The sequence below is a fragment of the Lepidochelys kempii genome, chromosome 7 (genome assembly GCF_965140265.1).
Source record: "Lepidochelys kempii isolate rLepKem1 chromosome 7, rLepKem1.hap2, whole genome shotgun sequence".
In the NCBI taxonomy this organism is placed as follows: Eukaryota; Metazoa; Chordata; order Testudines; family Cheloniidae; genus Lepidochelys; species Lepidochelys kempii.
Genome location: NC_133262.1, coordinates 65651101 through 65677495, shown reverse-complemented (window position 1 = coordinate 65677495; position 26395 = coordinate 65651101). Strand labels below are relative to the sequence as shown.

At 40.5% G+C, this 26395-nt stretch overlaps 1 protein-coding gene across 5 annotated transcripts in view; it reads left to right on the top strand.

The window, feature by feature from the left end:
- DLG5 (discs large MAGUK scaffold protein 5) overlaps nucleotides 1-26395 on the top strand; it is a 181102-nt gene that overhangs the window by 68351 nt on the left and 86356 nt on the right. For all 5 annotated transcript variants that reach the window (XM_073353227.1, XM_073353225.1, XM_073353224.1 and 2 more), the window contains exon 2: nucleotides 4876-4944. In XM_073353227.1, coding sequence (XP_073209328.1) covers nucleotides 4876-4944 — 69 coding nt within the window. The remainder of the gene's footprint in view (nucleotides 1-4875; nucleotides 4945-26395) is intronic.

The window sequence follows — 26395 nt, the reverse complement described above, 5'->3', positions numbered from 1 at the left end:
GCCGCTTGCGGAGGTGGAGTATAGAAGTCCACTTCACAGGCCACTTAGGTCGGCGGAAGGGACTCGGTTGTGCACAAACATTATTAGATAGACTTAATGTGACTTATGTCAACCCAAGTTTGTAGTGTAGACTAGGCCTAACTTTTCCATAGGTATTGTCATGAAGAACCGGAAAAGCAAGGGTGTGTGTGATGAGAGCTATGAATGGATAGATACTTATCCCTTCCTCTTGGATGTAGGTGTTCAGGTGGCAGTATGCCGTCTGTCAGATTTTTGCCCCTATAATTTTCACCAGCAGCTATACTGCACCTTCTCACTGTCTCTAGGAAGAAGTTATGCTTTTCTTATCTAGACCATCTTGGTGTATTTCACAAAATGAAATTCTAATTCTATTACAGAGAGTTTGTCTCCTTTTTAAATACTGGGCTTGTTTTGAGCAAATTCAACCCTTTTGAAGATGAATAAAAACAGTGATCTAACAAAATGAGATTTTATCCATTCTTGAAGAATCTACTGTGGATTTTGAGAGACAACCTGTACTGTGTTATTGAAAACGTTTAAAATCAGGTCAACAAGAGCAGACCAAATTTTTCACTCTTTTTGGTCACATTCTTCTTACAATACCAAAAGTAAGAGCTTTACTTCTGTGTTAGTTGTACATTCCTATAAAACCTACTGTGACGGGTTGGATCCCAGAAACCCCCTGGGGAGCTGCCACCTGATGTGCCAAGACTACTACTGCTCCTGCTTTCCTGCCCTGCCATCTTAGGACTCCAGCACCCTGCTTGGTTTGAGCCAGACCCGCTAGCCTGCTGTAAACCCAGACCCAGGTCTGAACCACGTCCCCTAACAGCTGTAGGCTCAATTAAAAGTAGCTTACAGAAGTGTTCCTATCCTTGACACTCAGATGCCCAACTCCCAATGGGGTCCAAACCCTGAATAAATCCGTTTTACCCTGTATAAAGCTTATACAGGGTAAACTCATAAATTGTTCGCCCTCTATAACAGTGATAGAGAAATATGCACAGCTGTTTGCTGCCTCTCCCCCCCCCCCCCCCCCCAAAGTGTTCATACATACTCTGGGTTAATAAGTAAAAAGTGATTTTATTAAATACAGAAAGTAGGATTTAAGTAGTTCCAAGTAGTAACAGACAGAACAAAACGAATTACCAAGCAAAATAAAATAAAACCTGCAAGCCTATGTCTAATAAAACTGAATACAGACAAAACCTCAGCAGTTCCAGTAATTTTCCTTTAGACTAATCTCCATCTAGTCTGGGTCCAGCAATCACTCTCGCCCCCTGTAGTTACTGCCTTTTGTTCTAGTTTCTTACTGGTATCCCTGGGGGTGGAGAGGCCATCTCCTTAGCCAGCTGAAGACAAAATGGAGGGGGTCTCCATAGACTTGCTCTTGTGGGTGGAGACCCGTCCTCTCTCCTATGCAAAGTCCAGCTCCATGCTACCTTGAACGTCTTCAAGTCGACTTCTTATGTGGATTGGAGCATTCCAAGATCCATTGTACTTTAAGTGCTTCTTGATTTGCACATTCCTTTCTCAAGAAGCTGACCAAATGCTTTACAAAGGTTACTTGAAAATCAAGCCAGTACACAGCCAATATTCAGAACATCGAATACAAAAATGACACATGCATACTAATAGGATTAATAGATTTGGTAGATCATAACCTCTACAGAGATATGTCACATGGCATATGTAGCATAAAACATATTCTAGTTATGTCATATATACGTTCATAAGCATATCTCCATAAAGCCTTATGGGGGGCACTGTCACAGCTACCAAGGGGGACCTCTTGAAAAATGCCCATCTTTTAAAGATTGCACTTTGAGAGAGAGAGAGCGAGAGAGAGAGATTGCAGCAGATGGATGGGATGCAGAACAAAATTTCTATTGCTGAAAAAATATTGGTTGGGCCAACTGGGCATGTGGGGATGGGGAGATTGATGATGATCTTGGACCCGCAAGATATGTACCAAACATCACCTTGATAGGATACCAGGGTACAAACATTTTTCCCATGTATGGTTTTTTTTCTTTACTTAAGCCCTGGTACTACATGTGCATAAGCAGAATCTCATGCTCGTGCAGTACCATGGTGCATTTGCAGGCTTGGGGCCTTACATTATCAACTGGTTAAGGAAGGAGCCTGTCTCATCACGTGTCATAAATTCCCTAACATGCTTTTAGCACTATCTAAGTGGTGATAAATGCTATACCTATAATCCATTTTTTGACTGCTGCTTGAAGGTATGTTCCCACAGCATATCCATTGTATGCGAATCTGTCAGCCATCCTTAGCTAGGAAAGATGGAGTGTTTGAATCTCAGCCAAAACCTAAAGGGGTCAGCTTTTTTTTTTTTTTTTTTTTTAAAGCTCAAGACAAGTGACATTCTGGACAATCATGGCGTCTTCGGTGTCTATTATTGTCTATTTCAGGCTGAGTATTAAGTGTGAGTGTTGATAGGATGTCTTGCTGAGGTGACAAGGAGAAAAGTCTGTGCTAATTTTTATTCTATCTTTCAACTTCTCTACAGTGCTCATGATTGTAATATCTGAGTGCCTCATGATCATCTATTAACTTATCCTATTAACTTTCCCGGGGAAATATTTATAGATTGGGAAATTGAGCTACAGAAAATAAAAGATTGCCATTGTTAGAGGTGGGAACAGAACCCTGATCTTGTGAGTCCAAGTCAGCAGCCTTAATCACAAGAACATCTTTTCTCTCCACTTATCAGTCAGTCCCTTGTGTCACTGTGACACCTTGCAGAGTAGTAAATTTAGCTATCTACAAATCCACAATGAAACGGTTTCTAGAGAAAAATCTGAATTTTAGGAGTTGGAGCACTCCTGGATTATAATTTATCAGGAGCTCTTGGAAAGGGCCAGAAGCCATTTTCAATGCCTGTGACAAAAGGTTTTTTTCTTGTACTCCTAAAAGGAAACAGGTGATGAGGGTAGGTGATTTTGTAAGGTGATTGATTAGCTTTCATTTTTAAAGACATGCATTCAGATTCTGCTCAAGTACTATGTTAGTTTGATCTCACCCTAGTATACATTGTCGGTTGTAAAATTTAATAAGGCGTTCGCCAATTTTTGTTCAAACCCCCCAGGTCTTAGCTACAAGACACGCTAAGGGTCATTATGGAGGTGTGGAAGAAGTTAATGCCGAGACACGCTGATTGATTGATTCTAGTGGGTGTTCAGAGTATCTTACTTTTAATGAGCAGTAACAAAGAAAACTCATTTTTCCAAATCTTAAACTTCGGAAGTGTGTGTGTGTGTGGGGGGAAAGGTAACTAATTTAGTGTCCTCTGAAACCGTTGTATCAAAGTGACATACTTGTCATGTGCTTTATAATATACAACTTATATAATCAATTAGAATTATTCAATAACCAGTGCATTTTGAAACTTTCTTTGCTAAAAGTTGTCAGGTAAAATAACCCAATTCCTTTTGTGTGTATTTTTTTTGTTAGTGAAGCTAGAGAGTCTGCTTCAAAGGATTGATTGTGGCAACACCATACTTTTCTGACATTGCTCTCATCTTTGTAGCATTTGCTCCTGTTTTATCAAATCCAGGGCCAGATCCTCAGCTAGTGTAAATTGGAACAGCTTCATTGAAATCCATGAAGCCACACCAATTTATTCCAGCTGAAGATCTGGGCCTCCGTTTTTGATAGTAATTTTATTTTGTACTGTGAGGTGGGGGTGGGGGCGCAGAGACGTGACAGAGGAAGCTTCTGTTATTTGTCATATGTCTTCTCTTTCCTCCTTCAAATAACCAATTGGTCTTTTTTGGGGAGTGGGGAGTAGGATGAGACCTATCTGAAAGGATGGAAAGCAAGAGAGACTTCCATTATTTCCTAGTCCTTTTTTTGCTTCCGGTACTGGAAACATAGACTCCAGTGTTTCAGCTGTTAATCCCAAGGAACCTGGAAGAAACAAACTTTAAAGCATGAGAGGAAAGAATTAGGAGAATAAAAGAGGAGAAGAGGCTTTCACAGCCACGTTCAGCCTAAGGGCAGGTTCCTGGAGGATGGACTTCATATCCCAGTGGAAATTCCCTTGTTGTGCCACTTATCTTATAGTTGATAACCCCCTTCCCTCACTCTTTTTTCTGTGGTGGATTTTTTTGTGGGGGTGAGTGGGGAGGAGATGGATTTCTGTTTGATAGCCAGCTCTTCAATTAAGACCTGTCTTTCTGTTCTTGTAAATAAATTTTAGCTTACTTTCTTCTTCATAATAATAATAATAAAAGATCCCAGCCTTCAGTATCTTCCAATATTAGCAAAATAGTGTTGAGGCTCTCCTCTTGTAAGAGTGGCTACTTGAAAGAAGCAAATGGAAGCAGCCTGGATTTATTGAAGCCCAGGCAGTGAAATTAGCCCTTTAAGCTTGGGAATGGCTTCTTGAGGGTCAGCATATCCTAATTAGGTGCCATGACCAGATAGAAGATCTGGTGTGTCTCAAAAACAGGAAAGCGCCTGTAGTGTAGGCCTCCTTCTGGAAGTCTTGAACTATGCTGGACATTACTGTCTCTTAAGTTCTGGGAGAAGTAATTGTTTGATTAGCGGTAATGCAGCTGAATAAGAATGGTTAATGAAAAAGGAAGCCAGTGACCACAGGTATTCCGATTACTGTGATACCATTCTAGTGATGTGCTGTAGAAGTGCCTCGGTAAATAACAAACTGTCTCCCAGATCTCAGCAGAGATGCCTCTGTTCTGTACCTCTTTGACCTGTTTTGACCTGTTAAGAGACTGGAACAGATGCTTTCTTGAGAAATTGAAGGGAAGCTGTGGGGTGGGGAGTGAAGCAAGAAAACTAACTTTTTGTTTTTTTTTTTTATTCCAGGGTCCACTTACAGTGTGCTGTCCATAATGCCATCTGATTCCGAAAGTAGCAGTTCTCTCAGTAGCATTGGTGAGTAAAGTATTATATTGAAGAGTTTAATATGTACACTTTTCAGTGGGGTATACATTTTAAATAGTCACTGTTGGAAGGATGAATGGATCCGTCTGGGTTTTGCATAGTAACAAATGTAAATGTAGGTTGAACTATGAGAGTGAAATGCATATGTCTGCACAGTGATAAAGTATATGCTTCGTTCGTATTGCAGGGCTAAACGTTTTTATAGCTAAATGTAATTGCTTAGCAATGAGCAGCCAATAAAATCTGTGCTTAAAGTGAGCTGAGTTACGTGACATAACTAAGTTTATATATATTAAATGACCATAATAACAGCAATATTGTTACAATGATACCTGTATATCTTAACTTGTAGGTCATAATCAGATACAAAAACCCTGAAAAAGAGAATGAAAAATAGTTTTCGTCAAATTTATCCAACTCTTTAAACTTTGTCCAGTTGCTGCAGAACTTCAGGAGTGACTTGTAATATTCCTTTTGTTCTTAATAAGATTGGTTACTTTACTTTCTCGTATGTTTTTAAGAGAATGGGGGTGAAAATGATATTTAGGAAGTTGGAGGGAGTGAGGTGTGGTTAAAAATGAGCTGAAATAGCAAGCTTGGCTACCAGTTTATTCAACTTTCCACGTATACAAATAACATTTTTGTGAAAATTGCATAAAAGTGATTAATCTTAAATAGAGGTCATGGACTCCTGCGTTTTAAAGTTCCAGTGTTGCTTCAGACATCTGTAGATTTCTCTGACAGCACAAGACAAGTCAGTTGCCTGTTAAAGGATGTCTTTAGACATCGGGTTGAACTTTAACTCCAACACGCAAGAACAAGATTTCAGTCTTGACTAAAACTATTTGCTGAAATAATGGAAAGATGTGACACTGCAGATTTTTTTCAAGACTAAACTTGTATGGTGGCTGCCAGCATATGGAGGATGCATACATGTTTATATTGAAAAAGAAAAACATATATTCAACCTGTTTCTTGGCAAAAAAAGACTTTTTAGTACTGTAGATGAACATACTAAATGGTTGGAATAGAGTTATTTAAATTTTGCAATTTTGATCATTGATAGAGAAGAGATAAGTGGATTAAATGTTGTCTTTTCATAAAAAAACATTTTACATTACTCCTTCTCCAGTAGTACACCCCTGCAAGCTATAGATAATGTGCGTTCCATTTTCCTACAACCTGTCTGTCAGGTGCGTATTTTCTGAAAATGCAGGGGGGAGACTTGTGTGACTGGCCTTTTTTTTTTTTTCTTTTCCTTTTTTCATTTCTGTTTTAAATAATTTTGTCATCTTGTGATTTATACTGTCATCCAAACCAGGCTATCATATGAAAGTGTTTTGTGAAATACAGCTATTTTCCTTTGGAATTACTGTTGTTCCAGCCACTAGCTCAGGGCCTACAATAAGAATAACAGTAAAGAGATCTCTGTGATCTTGTTGTAACTCAACACGAATTTTATTTGGATTTGACTAATGTCACTTTTAAAATGCATTTCAGAAATTCCAGGCTTTAGTGCAGATTTAGGGAATGTCTGTAGATTTCAGGTCTTTCCAATATTTTTTGCAGAACTCAGGCTTATGTTCACAAATATTTTGTTTTCTAGCTCTTCTGGATAGAAAGATATGGACCAATGTAGTCCTGTCATCTAGAGTCTGTAATTAACCACAAACAATAGTCCTGAGTCATGAACTGCCACATTTCAATTGTTGTTAACACTGAAACTTAATAGTGGCATCTCATATGCCAATATATTAATTATTTCACTGTTGCTTGCTTGCTTTTAACAGAAATAAGCAGCTGTTTTGTTTTATCCAATGTGGTTGGATTCATTTGCAAGACATTTCACAGGAAGTTTCACAAGAATGAGGCTGCAAATGTTAGATACAAATACTCATATTGTCTGTTAAATATTTTGTGTGCTCACCCTCCCACAGTGGGGGGAGTAGAACTGTAATGAATTAGGTAGGAACTGGTAAATCTTGGGGGGAAAGGGGAGTGAAAGAGGTCATTAGGTGGAAGAATTTAAAAAAAGGATAGGTAAATAAAGCTAATATGTAAAACAGCTCAGCAGCATAAATAATTAAGGACCCAATCCAAAGTCTGTCAAACTCAATGGGAGTTTTTCTTTTGAATTCAATGTACTTTGGAACAGAGCCTTACTTTTAAAAATACAGTGGATTGTTCCTAAATTCTGCAAAATCCAGAGGAAAATTCTTCAGAATGTGACAAGATCTTCCTTACCTATCCAGTGGTCCAAGATATGATCCAGGGTCTTGATGCAGAGTTCTTGCAAACTACTTTCATTATGACACTAAAGTCCATTTTGTTCTGTGACAATTTTACTTGTGTATTTAGTTAAAGGATACAAACCTCTTCAGGGGATGCCTCGATCCTGTTAAGAATTGGCAGTGATGGAACATCTCTTAACATGGACTGAAGGCGGTCTATTAAGGATGTTGAATGATCAATATTTGTAGTTTTAGGATTGTTCAGAGTTCAGCTCCCTTGAAATAATTTAGTAATAGTGTATATAGCGCCTGCACAGGTAAATGAACTCACTTTTTTGTTTGAAGCTCACATTTGTTAATTCTACAGCCAGACTGTAGGGCACAACATTCTGTTCATTTATGTAACTGTAATTTGTATCCAGTCACTTTTCCCACTCTAAGCAGGAAAAAATATTTCTAATATTTTCATTGTATTTTTATGGAACCCAGTAACTGGATATTTTTGCCTCTTATTAACCAGCATATAGGGGGGAAAAAGCACTGTTTGATTTGTTGAGTGTCAAGCCATCACAACTGAAACTGTTTGCATGCCAGCACCCTGAAGGCTTCATATGGCTTCCTTGAATGGAATCTTAGCGGTTACTAAGTTGCCACAATGTTTCAGAAATTACATGTAAAAATGTATACTGAAATAGATTTTCTGTAATAGAACATTCTGTGCAATGAAACTGACAATTTTTGCATGTGAAATGCACACAATATGGAAGAAAGGGAAAAGTAATCTGTTAGAAAGGTCCTCTGGATGAAATGTAAATATTCAAACAGATCCACTTTGGCATCCATTTGGGGGTGTGTGTGTCTGTCTGTCTGTCTGTCTCTCTCTCTCTTTCTCTGTGTGTATGTTTCTTCAATCCACCTGTTTCTGTTTCATGATGGGAAAGAGAGGTTCACCTAGGATCCATCTCATTTGTTCACCTGTGGATAATCTCAGGTGACACACCTGTTTCTATCAATGTTTTACAAAATTTTAATTTTTTTACAAGTCATGATGATAGTATAAATATTCTGCTTAAGCACTTTGCGGCAGGGATTGTCTTTTTTTGGTGAGAGTTCATACAGTGCCTTGCATATGGTCCTGGTTGATGGCTGGGGTTTATTGTAATATTAATTATGTGCATTGCAGTAGCACCAATCTGTGTGCAAATGGAACTGAGCTGGTAATTGCTGAGTCCTGCTGTATCTCTCTGCAGACTGCATGAACAGATTGTCCGGAAGTACCTGGTGGGGAGAAGGGAGAGAACCAAAAATAACTTGGTATATAAATGTGTATACTCTGCAATCTTGGTCACCAGTACTGACTGAAAATTTCAACCCTTCCTCCTTTTTGTCAGGAATATGGTAGCAAAGCTCTACAAATCAATTTTATGTCTCCTGAAAGAGCTGCCGCCTCTTTCTTCTCAGTTATTTATCTGCAGTTGCTGCCTGGTGGCTCTCTCCTGCCCATGGCAGATGTCCCTTCACTGAGAACATGTCTTTCCTCTACCACAGATTTCTGTTTTATTTCAGGTTTGTTGTTTAGCTGGGTTTTGGTTATTTTTTAAAATTTACTTAAGGGAGGAGAATAGTGTTTATTTCTTCCAGGAGACTTGGGGAAGGACAATGGGCATTCTGGATGGACAGTAACTGAGGGGAGGGGGAAGACATTTGGTGCTCTGTGAAGCAGCACTCCATAGGGTTTCAGAACAGGCTATTTCTGCTCAACCTGGTGCCCTAAACGATTTTCCATTCCATAATGATGCATGCAATGTCACTTTGTATCGAGGCCATGAGCAGCCTGTCAGGCACTGGGAATCCTCAGCAGAGGAGAGGCCTTCAGTGAGATTTTTCAGAGGAACAGCAGAACCTGGAGGAGAAGGAGAATTATCTATATTTATAAGATGCCTGTCACCTTGATATCTAAGTGCAGAACTAAGTTTGAAGGAGAAAAAAATATCCATTCCTCCGGTGTTACAGGGATGTGTGCATTTATATGTACAAGCCTTTTTTTAATTAGTTTTTATTTATGGGCATTGTTCCTGGGGAAAAGTCTACTGAAAAAGAACTTTGATCTGAGCATAGACTTAAACTGATCTATTTTGAGAAGGAGTCCAAAAGCCTGGGTCCTGCTGCCTTGAATGCTCTGCCTTCAGTTGCTGGTAGACTTACCCAGGGTGTCTCCTGCTGTGTCGTCTGCGAAGAGAATAGCTATATTGCAAGGTTATGAAGGATGAGGCAGCTAGATCCCAGTCTGTTAAGCGCTTTGGAGATAGGGACCAGGATTTTTAATTCCACAATTGAATGAATTGGAGGCAGGGAAGTTTAGGATGCACAGGTATGATGTGTCTCATAATGTGAACACAATATGACATGCTTTATCAACTTGAGCTGCTTTGGTTGCATTCAGCCCCAAGTAGAGTGAGCTGCAGTAAGCTAATCTGGAGGAGATGAAAGCAGGGATGGCTGTGGCTAGGTCATTGGCACTATGGGGGTCTGCATGTCTAGAAGTAGCAATGAGTCTAGCATGATCCTAAAGCTCGACAACTCTTTGACGATCTGGGGTCTGATGTTCTCAGGCTGTCAAGGTTCCTTCCCCACTCTGAACTCTAGGGTACAGATGTGGGGACCTGCATGAAAACCCCCGTAAGCTTATTTTTACCAGCTTAGGTTAAAATTTCCCCAAGGTACAAACTATTTTACCTTTTGCCCTTGGACTTTATTGCTGCCACCACCAAGCGTCTGACAAATATATAACAAGGAAAGAGCCCGCTTGGAAACGTCTTTCCCCCAAAAATCCTTCCAAGCCCTACACCCCCTTTCCTGGGGAAGGCTTGATAAAAATCCTCACCAATTTGCATAGGTGAACACAGACCCAAACCCTTGGATCTTAAGAACAATGAAAAAGCAATCAGGTTCTTAAAAGAAGAATTTTAATTGAAGAAAAAGTAAAAGCATCACCTCTGTAAAATCAGGACGGTAAATACCTTCCAGGGTAATCAGATTCAAAATAGAGAGAATCCCTCTAGGCAAAACCTTAAATTACAAAGACACACAAAAACAGGAATATACATTCCATTCAGCACAACTTATTTTATCAGCCATTTAAACAAAACAGAATCTAACTCATATCTAGCTAGATTACTTACTAAGTTCTAAGACTCCATTCCTTTTCTGTTCCCGGCAAAAGCCTCACACAGAAAGAGAGAAGCTTTGTTTCTCCCCCCTCCAGCTTTGAAAGTATTTTGTCTCCTCATTGGTCATTGTGGTCAGGTGCCAGCGAGGTTATCCTAGCTTCTTAACCCTTTACAAGTGAAAAAGTTTTTCCTCTGGCCAGGAGGGATTTTAAAGGTGTTTGCCCTTCCCTTTATATTTATGACACAAGCATTGGTGAGGAACAGAGCATTAGCAAATGGCCTTATTTCCCCACCCCTCCCTTCCTACTACATAACCTTTTCCTTCCCTACATTGTGCTTGAGCCAGTTGCTCTTCGCACAACTGTTGGTTTCTTCTAGGCATTGGGAGGTTTTGGTGATGCTGGCCAGGGATTTCATGGCCCTTAATGTGGCCATTTACACCAATGGCATGCCTGTAGGGCACAGAACAGTACAAACAAGGTGCTTCCTGTGAGAAAAAGCCATGCACATCAGTGCTATGGAGCCCAGGACAATTAAACTGACTCTCCTGACCATGAAAAAATCAGTGAACCATGAAATCAGGCAATGTAGCTGTTGTAGTTTGGGAATGGTAGGCCTGGCTTGTAAGTTACACATTAGCTTGTTCAGAAAGCTAGGAACCTGAGTACTCCTATTTTGATTTTTTACAAGGTTTGGACTATTTTCTGGAATTTGTCAAAATTGCCTTGATCTTTTCCATGTTAATTCTGTAATCCAGATTAGACAAATGCTTGATAACTGCTACCCTTTGGCAATAGACCTTTGACATCACTGGCCTTCAGGATAAAATGCAAAGAACATTAGCTTTTATCTGAGCAGCTTGGTCAATGGGTACCGGGGTTTCTGCTTCTCCACTGCAGCACATAAATAGCTGGGGCTTTGGAAAGAGCCAGTTTATGTATAATATTTCTGGGAAATAGTTCAAGAATTGTTTCCCCCCTTGCTTATGTTTATATATTGAGTTAAATTGCAGTTTTACAGTTTGCCTTGAGTGAAGGGCAGCACATCATTCTGCTGTCCCTGGAGCAGAGCATGGACTGAATTGTGACTCATAATAATTCAGGGCCTGCCTATCTCTAGCTCCATGATTAGCTGCTTCAGCCCTTTTCCTGGCACAGATTACCTTTCCTTCCATGCCGGCTTGCCTGTGCTGGTGGTGCCTTAGGAATGGGGCAGGAGCCAAGGCTCCAACTACTTGCTCGGACTCTTGCTAGAATGTGGGATTCGGGATCCATGCGCTGTACCACGTTAAAATGAATTGCAATTAAAGTAATTAAATTTGGGATCCATGGCCGCGACCGCGTTATATGCGAATTCGCGCTATATAGACACGCGTTATAGCGGTGTACTTCCCCACCTTGCCTGCATGTTCTCCTGCCAAGCTGTGCAGAGTGGGAATTAGCAAAGGGGCAGCTGCTTTTCTCCCATCTGCGCTGCTACCAGCAATATGGGTAGCACACTTAGGGGAGGAATAGGTGCTCTTTATTGCCCCTTTCCTTTCCCTGTGTGCAGCAAGGGTCACAGTCTGGCTGTGCGTGTGTGCGAATAAAATATATACAAAATTTACTTGTGCAGTTCTGCTACTGTCACTAATCCCTTGGACGTTTTACCCTATAAGTGCTCATTATAGCGCCAAACCTGTGCAAATGATTTTATTTCTTCTTTGTTTCTTTTTTGGTTTTTTGTGATAAAGCTCATGCTGTGCACATGAAAGGTGCTGTTTTGACAATATCTGTGGCAGAAATCCTCTGTTACCCACAGAATAGGTGTGATACAATCTGCAATAGTTCTTTTCCCTGCACCTCACCACTGTGCTTCAAACCTGTCCCCCCTCCCCCCCAAAGAACAACTCCTCATTAAACTGTCATACTCCTGCTGTATTTCCTTTCTCAGTAGTCTCTGCTAATCGCAAAGATATTTGTGTGTGAATAGAAGCTTCGTTCATTCATGCCAGGCAGAATCAATCAACGGAGCCACAATCCAGCTTCTGTGACATCAGAGTAATTTTTACGGAGATAAGTGCTTATGCACCAAGCACTGAGCAGCACTGTCACTGAAGAACTGGGTAGAAAAAAGTGTCAGAACATGTAGGTAACCGTTTCTGGTCACAGTCTCCCGTTTGCAGGTAGTAGTGATGGGGGAAGTAAACAGAGTAGCCACAACTAATTTTTAAGGGAGTATTGATGTAAATATTTTTCTGTTTGCTCTAGCATTTCTGTTGCGGGTAGAAGCTATGCATCCTTCTGGAATGGTTCTTGGATTGTGCCCTGTAATTCTGTTTGCTCATATCATTTTGAATGTTCAGAGTTTTTACTATAGTAATCATGGAACCACAGGGTTAGAAGGGACTGTAAGGGTGTCGTCTAACCCCCTGTCAAGATGCAGGATTTGTTGGGTCTAAACCATCTAACCTCCTTTTGAAAACCCCTAGGGTGAAGTGAAGGAACCTTTGCAGGGGAGGGGGTGCTGTGCAGCCTGGGCCAGCCCCCACAGGAGGTGGGGTGGGAGCACCACCCAGCCTCATTCCGTCCCAAGCTCTGCTTCGACCTTGGCAGCCCCTGTCCCCAGCCATGTTCCCTGTTCTTGGCCACAGCTCTGCTCCTGGCCCCAGCCTCAGCCTCCATTACCACCACTGCCTGCTCTCCCCCACCCCCAGGAGTTGTGGTCCATTCCCGGGGGCGGCGGGGGCAGACAGGGGTAACGGGCAGTACAACCATGAAAAGTTTGGGGACCACTGAACTAGGAAGTTATCCATTTTTGGATCAGGTTTTCACTATAACAAGGGTGAATTAGTTGCGGGCGTGAAGATGGTCGGGAAGTTGGGAGGAAGTGATCATGAACTGACATAATTAAAGATCCTAAGGAAAGGAGGACATGAGAACAGCAAAACAAGGACACTGGACTTCAGAAAAGCAGATTTCAACCAACTCAGAGAAATAGTAGGCAAGGTCCCATGGAAAGGTCAATTAGGAAGAACAGGAGTCAAAGGGGGATGGCAGTTCGTAAAAGATGTAATACTAGAGGCTCAGCATCAAATTATTCCGATGCGGAGGAAAGATAAGAGCCACAGGAAGCTACTGTGGCTGCGCAAGGAACTTTTTAGCTATCTAAAAACTAGAAGGGACACACACAGGGAATGGAAGGAAGGGCATGTTATATACGGGAATAGCCCAAGCATGTAGGGAGAAAATCAGGAAAGCCAAGGCAAAGGAGGACAACAAGAAGGGGTTCTTCAAATATGTCAGACAAAAAAGAAATACCAGGGATGGTGGGGTCTGTTGCTCAGTGGAGAAGGTGAGGTGGTTACGGAAGATGATAGGAAGGCAGAGCTCCTCAATGACTACTTGCTTCAGTCTTCTCACAAAAAATGTGACTGTACAACTAACAAAGTTACCATAGACAATGAAGGAGAAGGGATGCAGATCAGGATAAGTAATGAACGCATCAGAGATCTTCTGACCAATTTGAATGAATTCTGATGCTATTCACCTCAGGGTGCTGAAGAAATCTCAGAGCCTCTGGCAATAATATTTGCAAACTCATGGATGACAGAAGAGATCCCGGAAGACCGGAGAAGGGCTAATGTAGTGCCAATCTTTAAAAAGGGGGGAAAGGAGGAGCTGGGGAACTATAGACCAGTCAGCCTGATCTAGATACTTGGGAAGCTACTAGAGCAATGTACAAAACATTCAGTTTGCGAATACCTGGAGAATGAAGGGTTAATCACTAGCAGCCAGCACAGATTTACTAAGAATAAATAATGCCAAATCAGCTTGATTTCCTTCTTTGACAGAGTAACTGGTTTGGTGGATAGGGGGTGTGTGGTGGCCATAATGTACTTGGACGTCAGCAAGGCTTTTGACACAGTCCCACGTGGCATTCTGATAAGTAAGCTGGAGAAATGCGGGCTCAGTGGAACTACCATTAAGTGGATACCAGAGCAGTGAGCCAGAGCAGGCTCTGTGATGCCCCTACCGCTGCACTGGTGGGCATGCAGAGGTGAGAAATGGTTGGAGTCTTGGCTCCACACCCATCATCCGCTACGCCAGCTAGCAGAGTTGAGTCTGCACAAAAGGGTGAGTAATCTACTCCTTTTGGAAAGCCGCAGCAGATTTTCACCCTAGAGCGAAGGGGGTGGAGGGAAAACTAATAAGGGAATGTGTGTTTCTGAGGTGGTGCAGCTGTATGCTTCCGCTTACTCAGAGCAGGTTGTAAAATTAAAAGCTAGCCCTAAATTTGTTCTCATTATTACATTTTGAACATGTTAGTCTAAATATTTTTTTTCCCTTTACTGATTTGCAGCAGGAGGTTTTACATACTGTACTGTGTGGGTACATGGTTTGTAGTAGTGCCTGAAAATAAGTAAATCCAAAAAGCTAATACATGGTTTGGAGAAGGAGTTGTTGATTCTAAGAACAGCAAGTTTACCCAGCAACTTCAGAGGGAATTGTTTAGTATTCACAGTGAATGCTATTTTCTGCATATTTTTTTAGGCTCCAGATGAAAGATTTTAGAAATTTATAGGCAGCAGTTTCTCCAGATTATTAAAATAATTTTGTTTAGACAATTTAATTGCTTTGAGCACTTTGTCATGCAAATCAGATTATTTTTCAACTACAGGAGTAGTTTGCAGATGTTTGCACATGAAAACTGCTGGGGTATGCGTGTGTGTCTGTCTGTCTGTCTCTCTCTCTCGCATATACATATGTGTATTGGTTGTTTTTACTGGAATTGATTCTTTCTATGCTTGAAGAAAAAGTTCTGTTAACATTTAGCTGACCTGGTGTGGCATAGAAAGCTGAATAAAAGACTAAATAAAGATTAAGCATGTTTTTTTCTGGCATGTAATTTTGAAATGTTTTGAATATTTTGCTATATTGGGTGTTGATGCAGATTATGCCAATTAAGCATTATTTATACATTTACATGTGTTAATGAATATTTTAAAATAGCAATATAGCAAATCATATATGATCCTTAATGAGAAGGCAAGGAAGTCTTCCATGAAGAGTGAAACCCACTGACGTGATACATTAAGTTGTATTGTCGTGAACCCAGAAAAAAGGAAATACCTGTAAACTTTTGGTTCAGATTAGCAGTAAATTGAGAGCTCATAGAAATACTGTATTTTAATGGTAACTTTTCAAGAAGTAATTACAGCTCTATATAATTCTGGGTAGTTACAATGTGTGTTTAATCTGAGGATCATAGATTCCAAGGCCAAAAGGGATCTTTGTGATCACGTACTCCAGTGGTTCTCAACCAGGGGTACGCTTCCCCCTCGGGGTACACAGAGGTCTCCCAGGGGGTACATCAACTCACCTAGATATTTGCCTAGTTTTTCAACAGGCTACATAAAAAGCACTAGCGAAGTTGTACAAACTAAAATTTCATACAATGACTTGTTTATGCTGTTTTATATAGTATACTCTGAAATGTAAGTACAATATTTTTATTCCAATTGATTGATTTTTATAATTATAGGTAATACTGAGAAAGTATGTATTTTTCGGTCATAGTGTTTTGTGACACGTATATTTTTAGGTCTGATTCTGTAAGCAAGTAGTTTTTAAGTGAGGTGAAACTTGGGGGGGACACAAGATGTGTCAGACTCCTGAAAGGGGTACAATAGTCTGGAAAGGTTGAGAGCCACTCATGTAGTCTCATTTCTTGAATAACACAGGCCACAGAACTTCTCTTAAAAGAATAATTCCTAGAGCATAATTTTTCTGAAATGCTTTTTATTAATGTCCAGATAATGACCTTTTAAGCCGGGAGTGGAAGAACGTTGTCTGACTTGCAGAAGGAAAGGTAACAGTGTTTTGCTGATGCAGGGAGGGAGGCAGAGAGGTCAGAAGCTGCTGGAAAAATGGAGGTGTGGGTCTGTGTTGTGACACTGACTCATTGTCTGGGAACAGAAGGGTTGAAAAGGGGCACACTTGGGCATGAGAAGTCCTTTTTCCACCCTCCCTACCTTTGAGGTGGCAAAATGCCAGATTTGCTCAGGACCTGCGATGAGCTTTGTGATAGCCACCCCTTTCTAAGGGGGCTGGGAAGGAATTTTTCTCTCACCACCAGGTTGGCCTCGGTAGAGTGGTGCTGCTTTTTTTTTTTTTTCCTTTCCCACAGTGGGTTCAGGGAGGGCTTTAATTGAGATGAGAAGGCAGTTAGTCTAGAGGTTGCAGCTCATTCTGTAAGTGTGGGGTGGATGTCCCGTGCAGGTACGCCAAAGGGAAGGGATACAGTGACCAGAAAAATGACTTGGAAAAGGACTTAAAAATGCTGGTTCGAGGAATGAAATGTGGTGGTGGTGGTGGGGGAGAGAACGTATTTTAAAATACAGATTTTTAAAAGCAGCACAGAGTCCTATGGCACCTTATAGACTAACGGATGTATTGGAGCATGAACTTTTGTGGGATGCATCCAACGAAGTGGAAGCTCATGCGCTAATATGTCTTAGTCTATAAGGTGCCACAGAACTCTTTGCTGCTTTTACAGATCCAGACTAACACGGCTACCCCTCTGAAGATTTTTAAAAGCTATTTTTAAAGGTCAAGTTTAAAAAAAAAAGTGACCCTATTGAGAGATCCACTTAAGAATTTTTTTACGTTTTAATACTTACTTCAGTAAAGTGAAAGGAAATTTTCTTTAACTTGATCTGAAAGTTTCAAAATTAAGATCATCTTGGAGTGAATCTGTGTAGCCAGGCTAAAATCTAGGGGTGAAATCCTGGACCCATTCAAATCCATGTGACCCCTGGTGTCTGTCCTAAATGTTGAGACCATTAACTAGGTTTGTGAATGGTGCTCCTCTTATGGATTGTAACTCATCCATGGGCCCAATCCTGTAAACATGTGCACTTGAGGAACTTTACATAGAATCACAGTTTCACAGAGTTCACTGGGACTACTCCTGTGCATAAAGTTATACACAGTTGTGTTTACAGGATCAGGGTATAAATCAGCATTTGTGTGCTTTCCTCCTTATCCAGAGGATTAAAAATAGTTATTTCGTGTTGTTTCTCCCCTTCCCCCTTTACCATACGTGGAATGCTCCTTAATGGGGTACTATCTATTCTCCCACGTTTCCTCCCCGCATTGCTAGCCTCCTCTGCTGGACAACTGGAATAAGCTGCTGGGGAAGAACCAGGGCAGCACTCTTGCAGATAAATGTTTTTCCTCTGGAGCTAGCTGGGATCATGTGATACTATAATTCTCACTCATTAACAAGTGCTGTGGATAAAGCATTTCCTCTCCCAGTAGCTACCATTCTGGATCTGGAAGTAGGAGGAAAGGGGTGCATTCAAAAGAACGTGAAGCAACCACATCTGTGGCCAAAAGGGACTCCCTCCACCCCCACTAGCCTTGATAACCCACATAATTGTGGGGTTTAACAAAGTTATTGTGGTTTTTTTTTTTTAAGATGGAATTCCAGAACCTGTCTTTGTAGTAGCTCCCTGGAATGCTATGATATGCGTGTCTCCTTCTCAGATATTATATTGTGCTATCTGCATTGTCAAAATATTACTCTGTTCTAAGATGTATTACTTTTAAACCAACAGTGTTGTATCTTATTTCTCTGTTCTGGAAACAGAAGCACGGTGTCTCTGTTTTTCATTTCTCACTGGCTTCTTGTCTTCTGAGAATCACAGACTCTCTCTCCTCCCACCTTTCCTCTTTTTAGTCTCCACTTTGTTCTCAGTCTTTTTCCAAAATCAGATGTCTTTCTGTCTCTCCAAAATAGAGAGTAGATCTTTTGCCCTCCCCACACCCTCTGAAATAGTAATTCTTAATTAACTCTGACAGTTCACATTATGTCTCAAGACTTATCTGGTCACTGGCTTATGACTCCTTGCACTCTTCAATAACTTACTTGCCCGGCGCTCTTTCCCTCTGCCCAGATTATTATTTCTCCTCTATTCCACCCTGCTATAGTTACAGAACCTGCCTCTAGCTCTGTTATCTTGGCTGTATTTCAGGGTATAGAGAGATTGGTTTCCTCCTCCCCTCAGCATTGTATGGAAACTCCAGTTAACATAAGTCAGCATTTCATGTGCAGAGAGAGGGCAGTGACTGACTCTGAGGATAATCTGCTGGTAAGCATTTTAAGAGATTTCTGAATAAAAATAGACTCTGTTAACATGATGGTATTAAACACATTCTCCCATGCTTTTAACTCCATTTCTTCCTATTTTCAGATTCTTTCTTTACATGATATGCCAACTTTGACCTTGTCACTCTTCCACTGGGTCCCTTGTCGTTCCTTCTTGATGTAGTAGCAGTCAGGAAAGTAGCAAATACTTTCCTCATGGATTGTATTTTCTAAATGGACAACCTACCTAATTCTCAATTACTGATGGACAGTCTCCACTCATTGATATATTTTGCTTTCCACATATATTTTGCTCTATACAGCTTTTCATGAGTGATGTACCTGAGTATTCAGATTGTAATATCTAAACTGTATTGTTAATCTATTGACCTAAATTTGGGTTATTGCTGATTATGTATCATCTGACTTTTAAAAACAAACTCTATATTTGTGGATAATCTGAGCACTATACCCAGATGTACAGACACTCTTTTCTCAACCTATGTATTATATAATTTTTTTAACATTAGCTTTAATAAAATTTTTAAATCTTTGCTTCCTTCCTTTATCTTGAATGCTGACTTGTCTATAGTGTCACAGTTCCTTCATTCCACTTCCTGTTGTGTGGTCATCCTTATCTATCAATTAATTACATCCCATTATATTGCTCACATTCTCTAATTCCTTCACAACTGGCTCCATTTCCCTTAGCCACAGGTGCCTCCCTCCTCACTCTTTATTGTACTGGCTTTTCTCAGCACGATTGTCATTCCACTCTGTAACAACCACCACCACGACTGGAACTGTGATTTTAAGACTTTTCCCTTCTGGTGCCAGGCTTTTCCAAACTACATGACTTCCATCGTGAGTGCTACCCTGCCCACCATTTTGTGGACTTAACCAGCCTGCCACAGAATGTGCTTTGAGATAGTCTTTCATTGAGGCTGCTTAATTTTGGGCCCTTAAATCTTAGTTACTCCAAAGCAATAAATACTTTATTTCCAATAAAGATCAGATAATTTGTTTTTCACAATCTTAGTCTACATTTATCAGTGTCCAACTTATTTATGTTCTTATATGCATTATTTTTAACAATGATCTTTTAATCAATTTCATTTCACTTTGTTTCCTCAGTGTTTCTATATCTGTGCATAGTAGAGTGACTTGTTTCTACACTGGACCCGCGCTAGAACGCGGGATTTGGGATCCATGCGCGGTACTGCATTAACACGGGGACTGCATTAAAATGCATTGCAATTAAAGTAATTAAATTTGGGATCCATGGCCGTGACCGCATTACATGTGAATTCGTGGTATATAGATGCGCGTTCTAGCGAGGGTCCAGTGTATATCCATTGGAACATTCGATGTTAACAGATCCATAAACATGCTTTCAGTCGAGGGCAAACGTTCTTTGTTTCTGGCTTTTAGAATAACTATCCTTGTTCTTTCTCCAGGTCAGCCCCTGGGAATCTTTTTCCTTTATGGCAACACAAGCACAAAATGTACATTTGGTAAAGCTGTCTCACATTTGTCACTTGCTTCTTTGTCAACATATGTTAAGATTTACATTACTTGTTGAAAGCCCACAAATGAATGGGGAAACCATTTAGTCATTAAGAAAGCTAACAGTATACCACATCAGAATACTTTTTATATAGCCAAATACAATAACATCAGGTTGTTGGCCTTTCACTCTGGTACTTGACTAATTTACTAGAAAAGAGTTTTTTAACTTGTATAGTAACACTGTTTCCCCAGCCTCCAAGGAGTGTTTTGGTCTCTGCTGTGTCACAGACAATTGTGACCTCCCTGGGATGGGTTCTCTATTTCTTGGCCTCGTTCTCACTGTGTTCCTTAAAGGCCAGATTCAGCTGCCTTGGCCTGTCACATAAGTAGTACCTTGAGTGCCAATTATCCCCTTGTATAGTCCTATTAATTTCAGATCTATGTCTGTAGTGTATATCTCAGAACATACTCCAATCAGTATTGATGTCTCATCATCAGGGATCCTAGAAATTCATTTGCCACGGAAAAATGCAGAATTTAGTTTTTACAGATAATCTTTAATTTTTATATTTTGTGAAAAAATAAAAACCATATTAACTATTAACTAAATGTTACTGAAAATACCAGTGTCACTTACTCAGTGCACGCAACCTTTCCCTCTTGTGACTGATTTTTTTGAATGCGCTTTAAATTTACATTGCAAAACACACTTCAATAACCTGCTTCCAGCATATAGAGCAGTGGTGGGCAACCTGCGGCCCGTGGGCTGCATGCGGCCCATGAGGGTAATCTGATTGTGGGCTGCGAGACATTTTGCTGATGTTGACTGTTGGCAGGCATGGCCCCCCGTAGCTCCCTGTGGCTGCAGTTCGCCGTTCCAGGCCAATGGGAGCTGCGGGAAACAGCGTTTTGTTTTATTTACAGAAAAATGTAGATTTTTGTTTTTGTATCCGAGAATTTTGGTTTTTTATCCTGGAGAACTAGGATCCCTGCTCATTGCTTTCTGGTTCCTCCATTTTCCTTTCTCGTATTTAGTATCTTGGTGTTCTCTGGCAGCTCATCATTGGTGTCCCTGAAAGTCCAATCTGCAGGTCTAGGCAGAACTTCTGTACCTTGGTTTGAATAAAGGCAAGTGAGCCAAGGTCTTTGTGTGTCCATCTTTTTCACTTTTAGTGTTATTTCTGGAAGGCTTCTTTCCCCCAGACTTCTCCGCCAGCTTGACTATTCGCATGCCTAGTGACCGTTCTTGCTGTCAGCTGTTTTCTTGTAGATCAATCTATCTTAGTGCCCAGGGCTTTCTTGCTTTATGGCTCCCTGTTCCAAAGACTTTACAAAAGGAATCACTGATTCTCTTTGGTCTTGAATTCCTATGGGATACCTATGTATGTGCTCTGCTTGTTTCCCATGTGCGGGGCTGTAGGGTCAGGAAAATGCCACGCATTGTCTTCCCGTTCGGTCAGATCCCACAGAATCAGAAGCAGCAGTTTCAGCTGCACACATTCCAAAACAGCCTGCCTCTACTCTGTTTATTATAGCTAGCAAGGTTCCAGGAATTATTTCTGGACTGACAGACAGATCTATTTCTTCCTTATTCTGGCCTTTGTGGGCATGAGGTCAGTGAGCTGAGACAGTGTTTATCTTTGCATGGATCTTTCCAAAGCCCCTCCCCTCCCCTCCCTCCTTTTAGTCTTTCAGAAATGTTAAGTTTAGTTATTTTCAGTTGAGTGTAAAGGAATTTTTTACACATTGGTATTGTTGGTTCATTGCACTGTGCATTACAAGCACGGAGGTACCACACATTCTTTTGTCTTGTGCATAAACTACGTGATCCTCCTCGCTTTCACAGCTCATTATGGTCTGCCTGTCACAGTAAAAGGCCTCTACAGTTCAATATTGTACCTTTCACTTTTTTAATGGACTGTTGCTTGCCACTGATAATGTTTTACTTTACCTACATAGTAGTTTTCTATTGGAATATTTCTCACAGCTTGCCTGCTGTCATCTTGTTATACTACTACTAATATATGCATCCAAATGGTCCTTTGTCTTTTGGATATGGTCAGTTTCCTTTTGCTCTTGCTGAAGTGAGCTGCTGTTTTGTTGTTAACATTTTCTTAAAACAAATGCTATACAAATAAACGGCTACTAATAACTTCTGACTGTTGTCTTTTGTCTTCATTTGGCAAGAATCTTTGAAATGTTCTGAGTCATAATTCATAGGACCATAAAATATTTTGATATTCTGAGTTCCCCTGGTGGTTATTCAGGTAGTAGAGGATGCACAGCATGTGTAAAACTTGCTGAATAGGCTTTTTGTTTTGGTATCTGCATGTAACAGCTGGCACTTGTTTATAATAATTTTGTGGTAAACCCTGAAGTGTGCATTCTGTTAGAAGACCTCAGATTATATTTTAGCTAGATCACACAGTCCTCGTGATATCACAAATGTGCAATACAGATATGTAACCTCCATCGAGTGAATGACTGGTTTGTCCTATTTTGTAATAAGTTGATGATATATTTGCAGGAACACTTAGGTTTACTCTTCCTCACCCATCAATTACATTCAGAATTGCACAGCAAAATGATCCAGTACTATGGTGTTTCTTGGCCAGTTTGTTTTCCAATCCTTCACTCATGCAATTGGCCTCCTTTTGATTTAAAAACTGTGATCAGAGACTGTCATTTTAGGAAATATCAAAGTATGCAATCTATGGAGCAACTTTGAGCAATAGTTTTGAGGGTCAGCATGCACTACTCTCATTTGATCAATCATTGGGGATTGTATGTTCTGCATGTAAAAGGAAAGGATTTTTGCAGATTTTTGTAAACTCAAACATTTGACGTCTGATTACTTACAGTATGAGTACTTCAACTCTCTTTGTAAAACAATTTATGAAGGATACCCTGCAAAATCTGATTTTTGTTTTTCCTGCTCAAATACTAATGTTAAAAGGTGGGTGAGGTAATATCTTTTATTGGACCGACTTCTGTTTGTAAGCTCGAACGGGCTTGTCTCATTCACCGAGTTCTTTGGGTGTCACAACTAAATAAAAGGTGGAACAGTTTGTTTAGCATAAGGAGTTCACATGTTAACATGTGAAGTGTGCAGTTGCTATGTTCGCAGTTGTAGGATGAAGTGGGTTATAGACTGGATTTACGGCTCGTTACAGCAGTGTCTTTACTGAGTCCATGATTTTTAGTGTCTAACAAGCTTATGCATGTAAGCTCCCGGGCTCATCTTTTGAATGTGTTGTGCAGGTTTCCTTTGAGGATGAGGACTGAGAGGTGAGATATGGAGTGATCGTTTTGTGAAAATGTAATGTTGATGGTGTTAGTGTTTAATATGTCATGTAGATTTTATGTATGTAGTATAACGTAAGCAAAATTAATTTTGCTTACGAACTATTCCCTAGTAGAACAATATGGCTATTTCACTGGTAAGAATGGAACACGGTTTACCTGGAGATAGGCCAAAAAAGGTGACCAGCATATTCATTGGTTCTTGAGGCCAGATGTGAGGCTTATGTAAGCAGACAAACAAGTTGCACTTGGCTGCAATTGTATAAATATTTTTTGACAAATCTGGTTAGTCTGAAAAAGCAGGTAAGTTACTGAAAGGCAACATTATTTAGATAGGTTTCAGAGTAATAGCCATGTTAGTCTGTATTCGCAAAAAGAAAAGGAGTGCTTGTGGCACCTTAGAGACTAACCAATTTATTTGAGCATAAGCTTTCGTGAGCTAGAGCTCACGAAAGCTTATGCTCAAATAAATTGGTTAGTTTCTAAGATGCCACAAGTACTCCTTTTCTTATTATTTAGATAATAGAGCTTTAGTCTTTAAACTTGTGTATGTTAAAACCAATTCGATTGGCTAATTTGATTGGTTTTTACTACTTTGTACGGATGGGAGGGGGATGTATGCATTATAAATATGCATTTACCCAAGGCAAAGGGCATACATTTTTTTGATCTAGACTTTCAGTAATGATAATTTTTCCTTTATTTTATCAATACTTCTGACAAAATTAATGACGTTACTTGAGCCATAAATGTTGAAAACCATAATAGTTTTTATTCTGTATATTTAATTTTAAAACACTAAGATCAAAACTCTTATTCTGAAGGTATTTGTAGAAGTGGCCAATTACTAAATTGAAAATAGTAATTGCTTTCCAATTTTGAGGCTGCATATCATGAGAACTTGTCATATAAGGCTAGCTACCATACCACATTACTTAGATGAAACTTGTGTTCCTTGGCTTAGATTTTTGACTCTGCATAAGGACATTCTTCTAGTCAAAGGAGACTGGCACAGGGACATTGATTGCTGTGTCACAAAGGGGGCAAGAAAAATGAGGTGAAGAAATGGAGAACTCAACATTTCATAAGCTTAAGTCCCCAGAGCAGTCTTCCTGGGCTTGCTCAGAGATTGCACAGTTGATATCCAAAGCAAAAATTGGCTGTGGAAGTAGGAGAGGGGTTAATGTTAACTTAACGATGGACTGTTCTTGACCAACAGGCTTTTCATCAACATCAAGCTCTCAGGTTTTCCCTTTTTTCGCCTCTGGAGTAAGCATTTGTCACCAAGCAGTTCAAGGACCATCACATTATTATAGTAGATAGATAGATCTTCTAATATTCCAGTGCAAGTGTGGAGACGGATATGTAGGCTGCTGTAGAAAGAGTGAGTTGCCTAAAAACCATGCAGCAAGTCAGTAGCAGAGCAGGTTTGTTCTAGGTCTGTGCTTATCCATTAAACAGTGCTGCTTCTCAGCATAGGTCCACATAATTACAAAGAAGAAATAGGTCCTGATCTTTTTTTTTCCTCCTTTCCTCCTTATCTCTATTTATCCCATCTAGATCATTGTGTGTATCCGCTGCTAGTTAAAGCAAACCACCAACCTGAAATACTGTTCCCCACCGTTTCTTTGTATTACAAACCATCAGTATGCATGTAGTTTACAACTGTTATTTTATATGTGTTTGCAGTATTGTTGTAGCCATGTTGGTCCCAGGATATGAGAGAGAAGGTTGGTGAGATATCTTTTATTGGACCAACTTTTGCTGGTGGACAGTACAAGCTTTTTAGGTAGAGCTCTGTTTAGCTTGGACGCTTGCACCTTCCATCACAGAAGTTGGTCCAGTAAAAAAATATTGTGTATGAGTAGTTATCTTCACCAAAATGATGAACTTTTCATCGGATTGGAAAAACCATCTCAAGGAGATGGGCCTTACTTTTACTTAGTGGTGACATCTGTGAATTTATCGAAGAGGAATTGGGGGAACCTTATGGGTTGAGGTAGGGACATGAAGCAGGCTCATTTGCAAATCAGGTTGAAGATACCCCTAAACTGAATGCTCATTAGATTGTCTGTTTCTGCCCTAGATTGACTTCAGAACAGTTCTCGTGGTTACTAGTTCTTCCATTTTTGTTGTGATAATACTAAATCGTTACCTGAAATATTTAGACCGAAAAACTAGCTGTATATTAATAAACATGCAGTGGCATTAACATCTAGACACTCCAGTAATAACAGGAACCCAATTGAGCAAGGTGCTGTACAAACGTAGGCCCTGATCCAGGAAGTTCCTTCTCTATGCATAATTCAAAGCGTAAGTTGTCACACTGTAGTAAAGTCACACATGTATTTAGGTACCTTTCTCTATCTGGGCCACAGAATAGAAGGGTGATCTCTGCCTCAGAGAGTTCACAGTCCAGTGAAATTAGTTGACTGGTTTATTACAATATTTTAAAAACCTAGTTGGAATGACCCATGAAGCGGGTACTTGCATATTACTTGTGTTGCCACTCCCCATGATGTAGCTGTCTGGTAGTCAAAGAACAAGGGATCAGATACTCAATATACAGGGACAATGGGTGAAGTCCTAGCAGTATAGGAATATGGGCCACAATGACATGCATTCAGTTCAGTCGATTTGCCTAGGGCAGCAGTTCTCAAACTGTGGGCTGGAACTCCAAAGTGGGACATGACCATGTTTTAAAGGGGTTGCCAAGGCTGGGTTAGATTTGTTGGGGCCCGAGGCAGAAGCCCGAGCCCCACCTTCTAGGGCCAAAGCTGAAGCCTGAGGACTTTAGCACTGGGTAGCGGTGCTCAAGTTACAGACCCCCTGCCTGGGACTGAAGCCATTGGTTTTGGCTTTGGTCCCCCTGCCCAAGGCAGTGGGGTTCGGGCTTTGGCTTTGGCTCTCCCCAACTCAGGGTGGTAGGGCTCAGGCGGGCTTAGGCTTCAGTCCCCCTTTTTGGGGTCGTGTAGTAATTTTTGTTTTCAGAAGGGGATCGCAGTGCAACGAAATTTGAGAACGCCTGGCCTAGAATATGTAGCCTCTGTACCACAGGCAAACCATGGAGAACTTCGGAAAGTTTATAAAGTAAAACTA